This window comes from Eumetopias jubatus, unplaced genomic scaffold, assembly GCF_037043125.1.
Source record: "Eumetopias jubatus isolate StellerSeaLion01/CBP00866 unplaced genomic scaffold, mEumJub1_p1.0 scaffold_8, whole genome shotgun sequence".
Lineage (NCBI taxonomy): Eukaryota > Metazoa > Chordata > Mammalia > Carnivora > Otariidae > Eumetopias > Eumetopias jubatus.
The window spans coordinates 41,544,623-41,563,182 of NW_028274814.1; the positions used below are offsets into that span (position 1 = coordinate 41,544,623).

At 48.2% G+C, this 18,560-nt stretch overlaps 1 protein-coding gene across 6 annotated transcripts in view; it reads right to left on the minus strand.

Annotated features, from left to right (window-relative positions):
• The window catches only part of CRACR2A (calcium release activated channel regulator 2A), a 137,768-nt gene that overhangs the window by 29,176 nt on the left and 90,032 nt on the right, over nucleotides 1–18,560 (minus strand). For 5 of the 6 annotated variants that reach the window (XM_028121063.2, XM_088025874.1, XM_028121060.2 and 2 more), the window contains 6 exons: nucleotides 17,219–17,314; nucleotides 15,093–15,280; nucleotides 9,492–9,578; nucleotides 6,953–6,998; nucleotides 4,946–5,052; nucleotides 974–1,292 (listed from right to left, as the gene is read on the minus strand). In XM_028121063.2, coding sequence (XP_027976864.1) covers nucleotides 974–1,292; nucleotides 4,946–5,052; nucleotides 6,953–6,998; nucleotides 9,492–9,578; nucleotides 15,093–15,280; nucleotides 17,219–17,314 — 843 coding nt within the window. The remainder of the gene's footprint in view (nucleotides 1–973; nucleotides 1,293–4,945; nucleotides 5,053–6,952; nucleotides 6,999–9,491; nucleotides 9,579–15,092; nucleotides 15,281–17,218; nucleotides 17,315–18,560) is intronic. The other variant, XM_028121065.2, reaches the window with a different exon arrangement.

Here is an 18,560-nt window from a genome sequence, read left to right on the forward strand (position 1 = left end):
CATGGGTATTTAAAACCCCAGTGTGCCCCCTGCCCGCAGGTGCGGGTCTGTGCTGAAGGGGATGTGGAAGGGCATGGAGGAGGGAGGGGTCACTATCCACCACTGGCGCCATCCAGCTCTCATTCGCCTGCTGGCCCAAGGCCCTTCGGAGAAGGGATATGAGGCATCTTAATCCAGGCCCAGGAATGACAACCGATGCCAAGGAGTCCCTGCAGTGGTCGGAAAGTTTTCCTGGCACACATGCTAATATGGCCGTTTGGAAATGCTCAAGTGGCAAGGGCTCGGTCCTACAGGGCCGCCCCAGTGTATAGGGAGGAGTCTCTTTCACACTGTCATGGGCATTTCTGTAGCCTTTCAGAAGGTGGAGGAATCTATTTCTGGGCATGGGTCACAAACAAGGTGAGGAACATCATCACCATGGACCAGAAGAAGATGGTTACTATGGCCTCCTTTTCCTGCAGCATTGAGCAGGAAGCCCTGGTTGGGAGTACAGGAGGGATGAGGGAGAGAAGCACCCTGAAGGGAGGAATAGGCAGGGCATTTGGGAATGAAAGGATGATTAGCCGATTGGGATGATTACACAAACTTTACAAAACAATGATTGGCCTTGCTGAGAACAGTTACAAAATATAAGAGAAGACGTGCAATTTTAAAAGTATGTGGTAGTTTATGCTAAGAGCCAAGCAAGATGTCTGTCTAAAGTAGCCACTTTTAAAATGCTTTTGAATCTGAATCAGAAAAGAGAACATAGGGGCAAACCACAGAAGTTATAAAGAGAATTTGCCAGGGCCCCCGAGCCTCCCTAGTGACACTCAGTTCAACAGGGCAAGCTGGTATCTGAAGGACACAAATAGGGTGATTCATGAGACCAGCCACATCTGACTTGCTGAGCTTCCTTTGGGACTCTTGGGTTCAAATGCAAGGGACAGGCATAAGAGTGACATCTACAAACCAACATAGGATGTGTCCTTACCTTAGACAAGGCTTCTTTTCCAACAGGCTGTCCTCGGGGAGATGTAGGCATGGGTTCCAAGGATCTGGCCTGCTGGCTTTGTCCTTCCACCCTCTGCTGGGTGACCTCCTCCTCTTCTGGGCATTTGCTCAATGGCTGCTCAAAGCTGCCATCCAGGAGCTGGGGCAGGGGGTCTTCTTCAATGGAGATGATTCTGCGGAGTGCCCGGGGGAGTGGACCTTCAGCCCCTGGCTCCTCTTCTGGAAGGGGATATCCACTCAGGCCTAGGGAGCTTCTCCTCCTCGGGAGGACAAACACATCTTCTAACTCCTCTGACTGGCTATTTTGGGGTAGGGAAGAAAGAGAGATGGGGAAAATATCATACAATATATCAATATGGAAACTGGAGAGATGCCTGATAGCTCTGTGACAAACAACTAACTGAAGAGCATCACAGCTAGCATGACAGCTTGGGGGCAGAGAGCTCCAAGAAAGGAAAAAAACAACAACAAAAAACAGACCCTGCATTCTCTAGCTCAGTCACCCAAAACACTTCTTTAAGTGCTTAATTAATATGAAGGTGATAAGGTGGTGGTGATGATAATGACGAAGGTGGTGGTGATGATGATGGAGGTGGTGGTGATGATGGAGGTGGTGCTGATGATGAAGGTGGTGCTGATGATGAGGAAGGTGGTGGTGATGATGATGGAGGTGGTGGTGGATGATGATGATGGAGGTGGTGGTGATGATGAAGGTGGTGTGATGATGATGATGGAGGTGGTGTGATGATGATGGAGGTGGTGATGTTGATAATGGAGATGGTAGTGATGATGATGGAGGTGGTGATGTTGATAATGGAGATGGTGGTGATGATGATGGAGGTGGTGATGATGATGATGGAGGTGGTGGTGATGAAGGTGGTGTGATGATGATGATGGAGGTGGTGTGATAATGATGAAGGTGGTATGATGATGACGATGATGATGAAGGTGATGATGAAGATGATGAAGATGGTGGTGATGATTACCACCAGGTATTTAGCTAACGACACAGTCATGCACAGATGGACACAGCCCCATCCTCATGGCATGCTCAGCTTAGTGGGGGGCTGAAGCAGTAATGGCACAACTAAATATACTTCAACAAACTATGAGAAATGCCAAAAAGGGGGAATAAAGGATGTGAAGAAAGGAGCATAAAAGATCTGGAAATAAAGCATCTTCAATGAACAATCAGGTGGCCTTGGCTGTGGTCCCAATACCAGCCCTTACTGACTGTGGCACTAGGGAGAACACTTCAACTCTTCCAGCCTTCAATTTCCTCACTATAAAATGAGTCTTGCCTACCTCCCTAATAAGACAAAGCATAAAAACAGATGTGTTCGCAAAACAGCCCTCAGCAAAGTGAGTGAGGAGGTACTGCTGCTCTGGGAGGAGCCCCACCACTGGCTCAGAAGCAGCTGCGCATTTGTGGATGGGCTTGGGGTTGCAAGGAAGCCAGGCAGGGCACCTCTACCTGCCTTTCCTACCTTTCCCTTTCTCTTTCATTGTCCCTGCCAGTCAGCATCAGGAGTAAGTGGCCTCAGAGGCCTATGTGTGTATTTGCTTCCAGAAGCATCTGAGCATCAAGAACAAGGAAAAGCATAAGGAGGTGGAGGGAACTGGGCAACGAGATGTGAGCCAATGCATGGGCTGTATTCTCAGAAGGTTTTCAGAGCAAAGACCTCATAGACCCTTCCTGGCACAGGAGTTCAGGTCTCTGGGAACAATTAAGCTGAGAAGGGTTTTAAATGGAAGTCTGACAGGGAGAACCTTGAGTCCCAAACTGAAATACAGATGCACACACACATGCAAGGATTAGAAAGGAGAATGGAATGCAAATTAGGTGAGGAGGTGACAGGGCCAAAGGAGAAAGAAGGTAGGCGAAGGTCACAGAATATGCAGAACAGTGAAGCGCCCTTCATTGTGCCCCCTGGCTTATACTATTTATTCTTCCTAAGGACCAATAATAGGAAGGGAAAGGAAAAAAAAAAAAACTGCATGTGTCATTGTTCTGAAGTTAGGTGCAACTCTGAAAGATAAATTAAGATAGAGTGCTCACAAAAATGGTGACTTAATTTGGGTCCCTTGATACAAAATAAAGAATTCTGTAGCAATTCAGGGACCTTCCCACTTATTTATAAAATTGTAGTTTTTAATAGAAGCTAACTGTCTTCTTTCCAACAAATTTCTTCTACAGTCCAACAAGCCTACGGACTGCTTATCCACTTTGGAACACAATTAGTATTCCATCCACTTTCACTCTGCTTACACACACAAGTGCATGCGTGCGTGCCCATGCAAACAAGTGTGCACATACATACACAGCATGTTTCTTGAAAGGCCTCGCAACCAGAAAAAAGAAATGGCCACTGAAACAGCCCTAAAATGAAGTATTTCTTGGAAAAAGCTTTTGATTTGGGAAATTCTCAAGCACTGTTGACATCCTCTAAAATCCTCAGCTTAGCACGACTAAATTTATTTTTGGTTTTGCCATCAAAGGCTACATACAAACAGCAGAGAGCAGTGGCTTCTGCCAAAGTCTGTCCTGGAATTCAGGGTGTGCAATTTGTTACTTATCTGCTTATTGTCTGTTTCCTTTCCTCCACCCTAAGCTCTATGAAAGCTAGGGTCTCTTTTGTTCACCACTGTATACCTAGCACATAGCATAATATCTTGCACATAGTAGGCACTCAACAATGGACTCATGTTTAATTTATTTTTGGAGACATTACAGAACTCAAAAGAATGTCTGGTACAGATTAAGCAATCAGCGAATGTTTGTGGAATGAATATATTCAGTGCTGAGCAACCAACAGGCCAACCATTACTGCAGAAACTTGGATCCCAAATTGTATCCCTCTGTTGAGCTATTTATTGTTTTTAAAGATTTTATTTATTTATTTGAGAGAGAGAAAGAGAGAGAAAGCGAGGGGAAGAGCTGAGTGAGACGGACAAGCAGACACTGTGCTGAGTGTGGAACCTGACACGGGGCTCGATCCCAGGACCCCAAGATCATGACCTAAACTGAAATCATGAGTTGGATGCTCAACCAACTGAGCCACCCAGGTGCCCCTCTGTTGAGCTCAACCAACTGAGCCACCCAGGTGCCCCTCTGTTGAGCTATTTAGAAAAAGAGTTCAGGATGATTGGGTCCAAAGACTTGACCAATGAGCTCATCAACATCTCCAGAGTCACTTCCCTTTTTCGTACTGTGTATTTCATGCTTGCTGTCCTCAGGGTCTCCTGGATGAGCAAATTCATGCACTTTCTCCCTGGCTTTGATTTTTAGGGGTCTGGCTGCCTTTACCTTTCTGCGGCCATCTATGTGGATGGGACACATGGCAAAAAGGAAAAGAAGGCGGAGGACTGGCTTGTCTCTTTCAATGGGCGATGAGCCACGCCTCTGGGGACTCAAACTCGATTACTGTGCTGTCTAATTACAACAACAAAAAAATGTTATCTCTGAGGTAATTAAATGTGAAGCACTGAGAGGAATCTGTCAAGCACAGGCCCCATTCCTGTTTGTAAAGCAGCTCAACTATTGGAGACGCCATCCCACACTTCAATTACCCTTCAGAGCCCAGTCATGTCCCTGAAAAACCAGGTGCATCCATTCTGCCCAACGGAGAGTATCTTCCAGCCACACTCCACCTCTCTCCCTTGACCCTTTTCATTCCCTCTCTCTGTCTGTCCTCTGCCGATCTACAGCCCCTCTTCTGTCCCTGTCCCTATCTGCAGGCACACACTAGAAGACCATGCCCTGTCCCAGGGACCTGCCCTGCACAGTCCACCTCCCGCTTGGATGTCAGAACAGAAAGGAACGTGTCCTCTAAGATTCAAGGGGAGCGAGTGCAAATGACTCCAGGCTTCCCCACCCTGGGCCACTTCTGGAGAGCCAATGGGTGCAAGACAAAGGAACACATAATGAATGAAGAAATCAGGGATGACTTACCTCCTAAGAATCCCTCTGCCGTCCAAGTATTTGCCTATCACGGAGCCAGATCTCTGTTTCCAGTTCGCCTTGGAAGCAGCTGTGTTTGCCTTGGCTGCCTTATCTTTCTGTAGAAACACAAAATGCCCTCAGATCCATGCCTGCTGATTTGTCCCAATGTTTGAGCAGAAAGGGTTCCACTTTCCCACCTCAAAGGTCAGGCTGTAAACCAAATTCTGAAGTAAGAAGCAATTGTTCTGGTCTCCCTGTTAGCATTCTCTTACTCTTTCCTTTTGCTGTTGTTTCTTGTTCAGGATCCCTCCCTCTCCCTCCCAATAATCTAACAGAATGAATCAATACACAGTTTAGAGCCTGGGGTCCACCTTGTGGACCCCTCACAGCAGTACTGACAATTTGCAAGATGACAAGAAGAGATTATGCGGAAGGCATAGGAAGGTATGAATGGGCAGAAAAAACTGTGCATCTTTAAATCACACTCATCTGTATGGCTCCAACTCGTCTTTATTTCCAAAGCCCCAGAAATGAAAAAGGGACCAGCCCTGAGGATCGATTAGCCCGGTGCCCCGTGGCAAGCAGGGGCTTACAACCCTGCTCACGGTGCTCCCCAGCAGATGTCTCCCAGGACATGAGGGGGAGTTAGATCATAGGAGGAATCTCTCATTAACCAGTGATCTCCACAATTCCCAGTGTTTCTTAATGAGAGAAGGAGGGGCCACAGTCCTCCCAGGGCCCCTGAAGGTATGGCTATAATGATTCCAAATTAATCTTTAATTATTATTCAGCATGAACATGATTTTATCCCTCTTTCTTCCATTCCCCATTAGGGTTCTTAAATTCCATTTCCTTTTCAAAGCAAAATGAGTTTGGCAGGTGAAGGGAAGTGAGGTTAAGGGATTAGGGTGACGTTTGGTTGGAAATTTTAAAACAAATTCAGTGTTACTTCTAAAACAATTATAACCATTATCATCATCAAACAAACATGTGTAGGCTGAAGCCTTGCTCTGACAGTACATAGAGGTGGGCGGTAGAGAAATTTGCTGCCAGTCAGTGGTAGGAAAGAAATGGGGGTATAACAAGTTCTCCCCAGGGATTTGTAGTTGTGAACCAGCTGCCTTATGCTGGCCACATTCAGGCCACTGTCCAGCTCAGGGCCCAGAGCCTATGACCCTCCTCTTTGCAAGAGTTTTTCTCAAAAATCCCTATAATATGGAAAAAGGATAGGAATTCCCTTTCCTCATGTGAGAGCTGGGGTCATGCTGGGGCAGGCTGATGACTTGCCCAAGGACACATGAGAAATTCACGAGGTACTAGATCCTGATGATTAGGAAGTTGCGGCGGTGACTCCTGTCCTTTTCTGTCTCTTCAGAGCATCCAATGGCTCCTCTCTAAAGGGGAAGATGAGTGGGAGAACATGGCATCCTGGATTTTGTTTAATGTGGCTCAAAGTGAAGACCTGTAAATCCATATAGGATTCTGTGCTATTTGGGAGACTATGTAAGTGCGGTGTTCAGGTACAGAGAAACAGGCGTCCCGGTAGGGCAGAAAAGGTGTACTTAAAATCAATGATGTTAATAGTGAAATATACATTTTTAATTTGTTCTATGATGGTATAAAAATGCAAATTTTTCATCAAGAGATTAAACATGTTAACGAAAGGGGGAAAAAAAAACACCTGTGAGCATTTTGGTTAAAAGTGATCATGATATTTCAACTGTGCCATCTCCTGGATAGATCCACCATGTCCACGTTGAAGCGATCTGTGACTCTCTTAAATATTTTAGTCTCTTTATGCCAAGAGGCAAGTGTGTTACTTCATGGAAAATTCACACACTGCTACTCAGAAGGCCACCCTGCATTTTTATTATAAAAAAAAAAAAATCCATGCCATTGTCTGCTCACACAGAAAGGATGAGCCAGACGTCAAGGACATTCTTGGGCCGGTTCCAGCACGGGCTCTGGCTGCCAGTGCACCCTTTCCTGTCAGGAAAAGGAGCATGGGTCAATTACCTGATAACGTATGTCCCGTTCATCCTGAAGATGCTTGTTCCTTTCCCTGCAAGTGGAAAAGGGGAATCTATTCAGACATGGTGTTTGCAGTGCATAGATCCAATAGCGACCGGTTTGCCAGGGAGATGCGCACAGAGAAAATCTTGACGTGGAAAGCCCAGGGAGTGTGTCTTTCCTTGGGGATTGTGACAGAAGCTAGTTTGTGTGTAAGTCGGCTGGAGGCCGGGGGACAGACAGATCCTTCAAGATCATGCACTCTAGGATCCCACCACTAGGAAGAGCCACCCCTAGACGGTGACCAGGAGTTCGCGCAGCACCTGTGAGCTTGCTATTGGGTGCGCGTGCTCTCTCTCTGACCCATTCATTTCACGCATGCATGCAGTCACTCAACAAATGTCTCCCGAGCACCCACTCCATGCTCAGCACGGTTCTAGCTACCAAGGTTACAAACAATGAATAAAAAAAAAAAAAAAAAAAAAAAGAGTTCCTGTCCCCAGGGAATTTTATTTTAGGGCAGGAGTCATTGCTATTGAGAAAGACGAAGCAGGCACCTGGAAAAAAGAGTGTCAGAGGGTGCATTGGTATCTCAGTAGGGCACTCAAGGAGGCGGCATCTGAGTGGAGACTTGCCGGAGAGGGAAGCTATGCTGATATCTGAGGGAAGAGCGTCACAGGCAGAGGAGATGGCTAGGGCAAAGCCTGGAGTCAAGCTCTACAGGATGTGTGTGAGGAACAGAAGGGAGGGCATCAGAGTGCTCGGAGGAGAACCAGTAGGACCTGAGGTCAGAGAAAGGTGGGGGGAAAGCAGAGACCTGACCATTTGCGGTCTAGTGGGCCATTGTAGGAACTTGGGATTTTACTCCAAAAGAGATATGAGGTCATGGAGGGTAGGGGAGTGGCAGCAGACTGTCCTGATCTCACTCAAGTTTTATAAGGAGCCCTACAGTATAGATGCTGGATTCCCAAGCACGTGTTCCTGAGTGTCCTGAAATTGTTTCCATTTGTCCCTTCCTCCCCCGGTCACATCCCAGCCATTGTCCCGATTCCCCCGCTTCCTCCCCCCAATCTCCAACTCCACATTCCCGCTATTGCTTGCCCCAGCATTATCTCTCTACTTGACTCCTTTTTCCCACTGCTCTCTGTCACTATCTGGTGATTTCACTGTGGAGGAAAAATCTGCCACATCTGGGCTGTCAGCGGCTGCAGAATCTAAGCTTGTAAAGCATGCGACAGCACAGAAATGCTTCAGGCATGTGATTCTGCACAAATGCTGGTCTCCATCAAAGAGACCCATACGTAGAGAGCTGCCTTGTTATTCTCCTCTGCTCATTCGCTTGAATCTGTCCTTTTCTTCTAAGTACAAAAGAAAAAAGGAAAAAGAAAAAACAACGCAAAAACTTGCCCTTGTACATTTTGTTCTCTTCCTTCCACTAAAGCTTCCTAAGAATCAAGACCTGCTCTCAAATGGATTAGAACGTGGCCACGTCCCATTCAGTTTGGAGCACTTTTCCATTTGGTAGCATCACAGATGCCAGACACAGTAATCTCACCTGGCTTTCAAATAAAACAAAATAAAAACTGGGGCACCTGGGTGGCACAGTCGGTTAAGCATCTGACTCTTGATTTCGGCTCAGGTCATGATCTCAGGGTCCTGAGATCCAGCCCCGCGTCAGGCTCCATGGTCAACATGGAGTCTGCTTGAGATTCTCTCTCTCTCTCTTCCTCTGCTCCTCCCACTACTTGCTCTCTAAATAAATAAATAAATAAATAAATAAATAAATAAATAAATAAAACAAGTCAGAGTGTCCCTGATTCAAGACCACTGACTGCACTTCATCACCATTCCCAAGAGGTGTTTGGCAGACAGAAGTAGCTTGGAAACCTCACAGGCAAAAGTGAAAACCCCATCTTTCCACACACAGGTTTTATTTTGGGTTTGGTTCTGGCACATCCCAGACCGATGAGCTTTGAATTTACAGTGAGTCTTAGTGAGCTGAGGAAACTCTAAACTCCTTTGCTCTGTTTGTGTTCTAGTCATGATTTATTTTCTCATTCAACAGACATTAAAAGAATATGGCAGAATCGAGAGAATCAGCCAGATATGGATCTCAATTCTGGCTCCTGCAGTGAGTAGCTGTGTCTCTTTTGGTAACTGGCTTCATTTCTCTGCTATCAATTTCCTCCTCCATTAATTTCTCTAGCAGCAACTGCCCTCCTTTCCTGAGTTTCGTTGAAGATGAAAGGGTACCAAATCTGCCATAGGGTAGCAGCTCAAGAAATTCAGTTCCCCTCCTACTAGAGCAAGTACGACACAAGGTGCTGCGAGAGATGCCACGAAGAATGAGGCAAAGCCTACCTGCAGGGGTACAGACTGGAGAGGGGTGTGAGTGTGTGTGTGAATGGGCCAAACGTGATATGCTGAGGATCAGGGGAATGAGAGCATTCTCTCAGTGGCTATGACCATCCACAATGGAGGCAGGGAAGACTCTCAGACTGGCCCTTCCCACCCCAGGCACCTGGGATGTGCTCTCGGAACACACCCGGTGCTCACGAACCTCAGGAAATCCAACTGCTTCAGGAGCCCCGACTTCTCGCGCTGCAGACTCTCCGACACACGGTACACTTCCCTGAGGAGGAGGCAAACACAGCACTTCTGAGCTTCCATTCTTGGGATGTAAGCTACCATGGTGTGAGGGGCTGTGCTGAAGTTGGATGCCCAGGACCCTCCCACTGAAACCCAGCCGGCAGTACCCCACCCTGGGGACACGGGGGTTAGAGGAATATGCCTCCCTTGGAGAGCACCTGCTATTGGCAGGTGGTTTCGGCCATGATCTCACTTATCAGTACAGATGCCCTATTTGGAAGAGGAAATTACCATAGACACAGACAAAGGGTCAGTAACTCTCCCCATGTTACACAGACAATCCATTACTGAGCAGGGTTCTAATCTAGATTAGGACCTCCTACTCCCAAACCCATGAACAGGGCTCCCTGCCCAGGCTCCAGGTGGTCCTGCCCTGCCCGGAATTCAGAGAATTAGAACCAACATTCTTCCTCAGTCCCATCTTAGAGGGTGAGAGCAGAACTTGTATTTTTTCCCCCCTGACACTGTTTCCAGGATCTCCAGAAGAATCATTCCTCCTTCCCCATTTTCCCCTATAAGTCTCCAATCTGTTCATAGATCTCTGAAATTTCTACTGTTGGCCACTCATTTCTTTAATTTAGGGATTTCATTTCTTTTTTTTTTTAAGATTTTATTTATTTATTTATTTGACAGAGAGACACAGCGAGAGAGGGAACACCAGCAGGGGGAGTGGGAGAGGGAGAAGCAGGCTTCCGGAGGAGCAGGGAGCCCGATGCGGGGCTCAATCCCAGGACCCTGGGATTATGACCTGAGCCGAAGGCAGGTGCTTAATGACTGAGCCACCCAGGCACCCCTAATTTAGGATTTCTTATCTCTAGCCAGCAAGCAGAGGTTTTGAGGAAGGGGCGGGAGAAGCTTAGAGGTAGCTGGGGTATCTGGAGAGCAACTCAGAGGGTGAGGCAGGGGCCTTGTCTGGTTTGGTCCAGTATGTTTGCATCTCTGTGGAGCCCAGTATCCAGCATGAAAGCTTAATCAACAAATAGCAGTAAGAAACAAAAGGAGAGTCGGGGAGGGAAGAAGGAAGGCAGGGATGGAGGAAGAGAGGAAGGAAGGGGTGAGTTGGGGAGGTATTCAATACCACTCAGGGAAGAAAGAAAAAAAGGAAAGCCGAACTGGGTGACATTGGAAAATAAGCCTTGCTGAACTTCACAACTTTGCCTCCCTCCTTCCTCTGTGCTCTGCACCGGTTTAGAAATGTTTGAATCACTCCTAAGCTTACTGAAAAAGGGCCATAGTTCCAGATTTCCAAACCATGGCAGGGCTTCTAGTGTAAGGAGCATCTTCCAGCCTCACAAATGTGTGCATTTCCACAAATTGTCTGGGTTCCCCGGATTGTGCCCACACCGGGCTGGGAAAGAACAGTCACACACACACACACACACACACACACACACACACACACACCCCGCCACCCCCTCAATGTCATTACTGAGCTGGTAAAAATAGCACCTGCTTGCTCCATCCATCCCAGACTTGGGCCAAACTCACCATAATCAGATTCCTTAAAAAGTATCGGTGTGTTTTTTCCCCCCACTTATAGAATAATTATAAAGTCAATTTACAACAAACAATAACAGATTGAATCAAATTCTAAGTTCACCTTAGACAATCCTAATTAAGCAACAAAACTTCTCTAGCTCTCGCAGAGCTGCAAATTCCTAACATTTTATTACCAATTATATTTAATTTCAACTTGAGGGAAAACAATGTATTTTCCATTACCCAAACCGGGTCCCCAAGTCCCTGTGTAGGATTCTGCTGTGATGAGCGGTCCGGAGTACGGCTGTCTGTGTGCTGCCACCGAGCCCCGGTCACCAAGGTGGCTTTGTGTTTCCTCTGGCCTAGTCGTAGGTTCTCATTCTCAGCCAGGAGCAGACAGTTTTGCCCCTGCTAAGGACAATCCTTGGAAATCTGAGGTCTGTGTTCTCAGAGTGCTTGATTTAGGAGCCAGTTCCTAAAAAGCAAGGCAGAGCGGTCTCTGCCCTGTTTACATAGTACCAGTCGACCGCTGAAGCCACACAATCACACCCGCATGTACGCACATATGTTACATATCGACACGAATATAGGTCTACCTATTTGTCTAGTAAACATACATCTGTTTAGATCCATACACATTTTCAGGCTTTTTGTGTGTTAACAAAAAGAAGGGCATTCCTGAAAAACCAAATGACACTTGGACAGTTGACCAAAGGACCTTCAAAGTCCTTCTAACTGGACGTCGTAAAGGTTTACACTGGGTAATCTGTGGACTGAAAGGGAAAGAACTTGGCATTTTTCATAGGAGTGACTGGTGAGAGGTTTATGGTTGTCTTTAGAGAACGGCTGTTGGCTTTGTTTTCTGGAGAGGGATGAGTCAGGGAGCATCTCCAAAATATATTGTCAAGTGAAAATGCAGGCTAATGCAGAACAGTGCGCTGCCACTTTATAAATGAGAAGTGTGTGTGTGTGTGTGTGTGTGTGTGTGTGTGTGCGTGTGTGCGTGCGCACGTGCGCGCTTGTATATGCATAGAACACTCTGGAAGGATCCACAAGAAACAGGACTGGTGGCCTGTTGATCGCAGGCCCAGAGTCATGAGTGGGGCACGGGGTATGCAGGCCTCTTTTCGAGTATATATCCTTTTGTGCCTTTGGGATTCTGTGCCTTGTCATAAACTCCCTACCCTAAACAAAAATTCATTAACCAAATAGAAAGGTACAGCTTTTCAGCTGACCTTTCATCTTTATATGATATTATCTCTCCTGCTTGATTGTTCCTTCTTTATCTTATTTTAAAATCAAGTTCTCCTGGGCGCCTGGGTGGCTCAGTTGGTTAAGCGACTGCCTTCGGCTCAGGTCATGATCCCGGAGTCCTGGGATCGAGTCCCGCATCGGGCTCCCCGCTCAGCGGGGAGTCTGCTTCTCCTTTTGACCCTCCCCCCTCTCATGTGCTCTCTCTCTCTCATTCTCTCTGTCTCAAATAAATAAATCTTTAAAAAAAATAAAAAAAAAATAAAATCAAGTTCTCCTTCCTTGAGCATCTTCAGAGAAGAGAAAAATTAATTTTGCCCATTCAGAATTCTAGCTGATAAATGACTATCTTTTTATCCTCTATTCCTATTCCATCCTCTCCCTTCCCAGCTGCTCTGGTGCAACATCGGGCAGCAAGATGTTGTGCAGGGGGAGCGCGTGCTATTGGGACGACGAGCCTCTGTCCCTGTTTTCTGGCACCAACTAGCTGTGTGGCTTGGGGGCGGTCACGACACTTCACTGAGCCTCAGTTTCTTTGTTCATAAAATGAAGAGGTGGCTTAGAGCACTCGGGTTCTCTCAGTACTGTTGCTCTGGGATTCTGCTCTACAGAGCGCAAGCTAAGGCTCTCCCTGCCCTTGTCTCCTGACCTCCCTGGACAGGACCCTCGCTCCCGGGCTCCCGGCACGCTTTCTCACTGCAGCATTGTGCGCTTTTTGAAAGCAAGTCGCGAAGGTTCAGAGGTTCAGAAATCATTTCTCTCTCCCTCCTAACCCTCTTTTTCAATTCCCAGCCTCCAGAGATTGTGTCTCTGGCTTGGTTAATTAAGATAAGACTTCAGAAAGATTTTAATCCTCATGCTGTGATTTGATACCCCAGCACTGGGTGCTTATTTCCATTTGCTGTTCTAATGCTTGTGCCTTCAGATGTTTGTTGTTTTAGAACTTGATTGAATTTTAAGAGCCTGAATCCTTAATTCTGTTTTGTAAAGTTAAATGCCTGCACCTTGTTGGCCTGCTCTCAACGAGGAGGAACTGATTTTGCTTGTTTATAATGAAATACACTGTCCTGCCACTGGTCATCCGAGAATCGGAGTGAAGGGTTTTGTTTTAAGTCAGTTACTCGGGAATACATTTTTTTTGTTTTGTTTTAACTAGAGAAGTCTTACTAGGGTAAAACTCCACATGCAAACACATTTCCTCCGTCTCGCCCCAGGCAATCAGGCCCAAGCCACAGAGCACACCCAGAACAATGGGATTTGGGCCGATGGACCCAAATGTTGCCAGCAGTCAGACAGAGGGACGGCTTTCACTTTTGAACAAGGGGAAGGTTAGTGTATGTAAAACTCGGCACTGCTAAGCAACACTGTCCTCTGAAATCAGACTCTCTATAACATCTGGCACAGGGCCAGACCCACGTGACCTTCTGCAGAATGAATGAAGGGGACAAATGAGAGCCTGAGCGAATAATGAGTGAGCGTGGCCAGTCCTACTCCTGAGTCAGTATTTTCTGGCTGGCTCATTACGCACTGTGCGGAGTCAGCCAGATGCGTCCAGCCCTGAGCATCCTGTGACAGTTACTTAATACCCCTTGGCCCTGGGCTTCCTCATCCGTAGAGTGGATACTCACAGTACCTGCCACAGCAGGATGCTATCAAGTTCTTATGGAATAATGTCAAATTACTGACATGGGGTGATATACGGAATGCACAACACAATAAACCAGTGCAGAGTAGTTTTCAATAAATGTTTGACAAGTGACTGAGTAAATGAATGTATGGGTAAATGCGTGAACAAATAAACAAGGGAGATCCCCATCCCTGGGCACGCCAAGGAGTGCATTTGTTCTCAGAAGCTAATGCTCCCAAGACAAGATAAATGGCTCGTCCCCCAGCAACTCCTCAGGTTCAGCATGCAGACCTAGCCCTTGATCCTTCCTCATACGTGCCTCTCCCTAGCAGGCCGAGTTGGCTGGTTGCACGCCCAATGCAGCTCAGTGGCGAACCAGGCCCTGAGAGACGTGGGGCTCCCCGCACTGGGCCCACACAGAGGAGAGAGTGGGCAGACTGGAGCAAAGATTCCAGGGCACTGTCACACACTCCATCAGATTCTATGTTGACCTCAGAAGCCTACCTGCTTCATTCTTGTCCTGGGTCTTCCTAGTCTCTCAACTATTACAGTCACCTCTCTCTCTCTCTCTCTCTCAAATAAATAAATCTTTAAAACAAATTTAAAAACTAAAAATAAAATAAAAAGGGGCAGTTGGGTAGCTCAGTCAGTTAAGCAACCAACTCTTGGTTTCGCCTCAGGTCATGATCTCAGGGTCCTGAGATGGAGTCCTGCATCAGGCTCCGTGCTCAGCAGGGAGCCTCCCCTTCCTTCTCTCTCTGCCCCTCCCCCCGCTCTCAAGTACTCTCTCTCTCTCTCTCAAATAAATAAATAAATCTCTTAAAAAATAAAATAAACCATGATAGTTACAGGTGGTCTGTCTGCTCACTCAGCCTTTTCTCAGTGACTGCCTTACATTTATTGGTTGGATAACACATCTTTCTCATCACATAGTAAATTTTCCAAGAACAGGGTTGTAGATGTCCTACAAATCCTAGATTATGCTTGCCCTGGTCTGCTTAATGGCCTCCGGATCCCAGAAGAGATTTTCAGGGAGGAAGGAACCCCCAAGCCCCACGTGATAGGCAAGGTGACAGGGTCCCCAGGAGAGGAGATGGCACGCTCACAGCAGGGGGTGGAGCCCGCGAAGGCCAGACTCACGTCTCCTTGTCCTGGTGGAGTTGGCGGGCCTCTTGCTGGAGGCTTTCCAGCTGCTGCTGGGCATCCTGCAGCTCCCGGGAGGTCCGCGCCAGCTCCTGGGCCAGCTCCTGGTTTGTGACTTTCAGCTTGGTGTTCTCAGCCTTGGTTTCATGCTCATCATTTTGTAGCATGGCGCACTGACCTTCCAGCTGGAAAGGAAAGTGGGGGAGCAGAAGGGAATGATATGCAGCCACCAAGCAATCTGGCCTGCCCCTGCCTCCCCTCACTTTCTGCACCTGTGGGCCATCTCGACCAGCCATCCCTGCCCCGGAGCCTCGACAGGCTTTGTCCTGCGCCTTAATTCACACCGATGCACTTTTGGAGGCAGGGGAGACGTTTTGGAGCACATCTCATCTCTCCCCTGCCTCCACAGGGCTCCTGAACAGTTCAGAGGGAGAGGCACCATTCACAAAGACTGCTAGGAAAGGAAGGTCACCAATCCATCCGTGCTGCCCATCCCAGTGACGATAATGCTGATCATTATCATCTCATCCGTGGTCTTGAGAGCTAACCTCAACCCCTTTTGTCCTTTCAGTCAACTGTCTCCCTCAGCCCTGAAGAACATGAAGGCAGCTAAGTGGCATTCTCCATAAAACCATCCTTCCCAGTTCTGAATGCTGACAGTAAGTCTATTTACCCCCTTTTCTTCTCTCAGCTAACTAAGGCCAATTCCTCTAATCTAGAGAAACTTTGTCTGGTGGCCAGAAACCCTGGAAATTCTTAGGAAACAGCTAAAACAGGTCAAACCAAACACATACCTTGTTTCATGTCCCTAAAGCAACTAAAAAACAAAAACAAAACAAAAAAAACCCTGCATTTGTATAAGTGCAGATTTTCTTGGCTGGTGCTTCTGCTTTGCAAAGCTTCCAACCCTCTCACCAGACGAGGAATCAAACCAAGGCAAATATATCATAATAAATTGAGTTTAATGAATGTGGCCAGTAAGGGGAGGAGGAAGCTGCAAGAAGGAATTTTGTGTGATTCTCAAGAGGCTCCTGTGTAATCAGGCAAGCATGCAGTAATTAAACCGAGTGGCAATCATTCATTTCAGGGATACGTCTAATTGGTAAGAACTTAATGCCGAACGGTGACAAGGAGAAAGAGCAGGAGAAGCTCAGGCTGTGGCCAGGGCAGGGGAAGGCAGCTGAAGTTGAAATGATCTTGCTTGAAGAAGGAAGAAATCCAAATCCACGGGTCGGGCAGCAGCTGGAGTGGGACAGTCTCTAGCTTTCAGCATGGGGCAGCTTCAAGCATATTCTAATGTGTTGCTAAAAATAGCCCTCTTTATTCCCACTGAAGCAATGTGTCTGGGTCTGTGCAGGGCTGGATTCCTTCCAGCGCCAGACAAAACAAAATGGGGGAGGCCAAGTCGCACCCTGGCCTCTCTCTCCGATGAGCCCTCACTTTGGAGAGGAGGCTGCGAGCGTGAAGTTTGCCCAGGTAATCGGTCTTCCTGGGGTCATCAGCCAGCCCTACACAGTGCACCACCCAGACTGCCTCTTGGGGCTCAGGTGCATGGCAGGCACATCTGGTACCTGCCTCCCTCCTGGGGGGTGATGGGAACAACCACCAAAGAAAGGCTGATGGACCTTTTCTGGGCACACGGGAAGACAAGGGATGGACAAATCAATCTTTAAAGAGCCTCTTCCTACTGGAGGTATCCGTGGCCGTCGTGGCAGGAAGACATCACTGTCTGCAGCCTCCCCCAAAGCATCAGTGACTATGTCCCCTGTATCTCAGCACCCCCCTCTTTTCTGACACAGGATGCAGGAAACGAATGGACGTGTTGGCATTCTGGTGGCTCCTGGGCATAATTAGAGGATGATGTCTTCAGATGCCTCGAGGGAGAACTCTTGACAACTTGCCCAAATGTAACACCTGGCACTGGAGAGGTGAAGGCTTTATCCTGGCGTCACCTGTGATTTCAAATGCTATCTTTTGCACAGCTCAATGGTTCTTCTGGGATTAAAAACAGACAAACAAACAAACAAACCCAAGTCCTCCAGTGAAGAGCGGGGAAAGTGGGCGAGAGCCAGCAGAGGATGGAGGGAGGAGCCAGGGGCTTGGAGGCCACGACAAAGGCATACCCGCTTCTGCTTCTGGATGAGCTGCTCCAGCTCCTGGTTCTTCGACAACAGTTTCTGCTCCAGCTCCTGGCTGTGGGTCTGAAACCTCTCCGTGTCCTGCCAGGCAGGAAAGAAGGGGACGTGAGGCCCAAGTGCCCCTGGGATGCAGATTTTTTCCCCCCACCTCGTATCTGCTCAACAGCAGGGCCCAGCCATCCTTTTGGACCTCGACGCCCTTCCTACAACATTCCAGGGCTGCGGTGCCCTGCCTGCCCAGCGGTGAGGCCCAGCAAGATGGAGAGATGGAAAGTGCTCCGCAAGGCGTGACACCAGCTCCCACCAAGTGTGACCACCACAAATGACAGTGCGCCGCCCCCCTCCCCCCTGAAGGAGGCAGCCTCAGTTAGTGCTGCAGTCCTGAACATGGAGAACAGAACAGGGGCCTTAGTTTGAATCCCGGGCCCCCATCTCCCCACCTGTAAATGCGGGGTGAGGTGGAATATCCTTCTAACATGGATATTCTGTTCCACGTTGGGTACTAGCATTCGATCCCTTAACACAGGGCATCGCTTCTTCCCCTTGAGGGTCTATGTCCTCGCCGTTTCCCACCGTGATTGAGGTGTCCCAACCTCGCTCTTTGTGAAGTCTCTGGCCCTATGCTTGACAGCCCCTCCCCTCCTGCCCTACAACTGAGCTTCCCTGCTCCAGAAGCTGACGACAGTGTGAAGGGGTTTGGGGTGGGGTAAAGAGAGAACTGTGTGGGTTGTCGGGACAGCTGACCCTCTCTCGGAGCCTGGTCTGGTGTAAAGGCCCTCAGCTGGGCGTCAGGAGACTGGGTTCCAGCCTTGGCTTACTTTATTTGCCTATCATTATTTCTTTGTTCACACAATAGAAATAAAAATATGCAGGCCACCTGCAGCTCTCCACTCTGCTGAAGGCAGAAAGGAGGTGCAAAATGTGCAGGAAGAGAAGAAACCATTATAACGTCCATATGCCTCATTACCGGAGCCCCTGGGGGGTGGGGGACAGCTGTGGGATGCTGCACGCTCCGGGAACCACGAGGTTGGGCACGACGGTGCCCCCAGGGGAGCGGGGGGCACAAAACCACTCTCAGGTACAGGCCTTTGGACACCTCCGTTCAAAGGCTCAGGATTAGCCTGGGCTCATCATCATCAGCCGCTACCCGGCTCCTCAGGCAGGGAAAGGGAGCTCGGGGAGAGTCTGCGATGGTCCTCCTGTCAACCACATGCAACGGCAGAGGCAGGGCTGGACCAGGCAGCGCCTGTTCGCAACTCTTTTACCAGGGACCCCACTTCACTCAGAGCAGGTGCCCTGCGAACAGTGCCAGGGCAAGGGGGGAGGG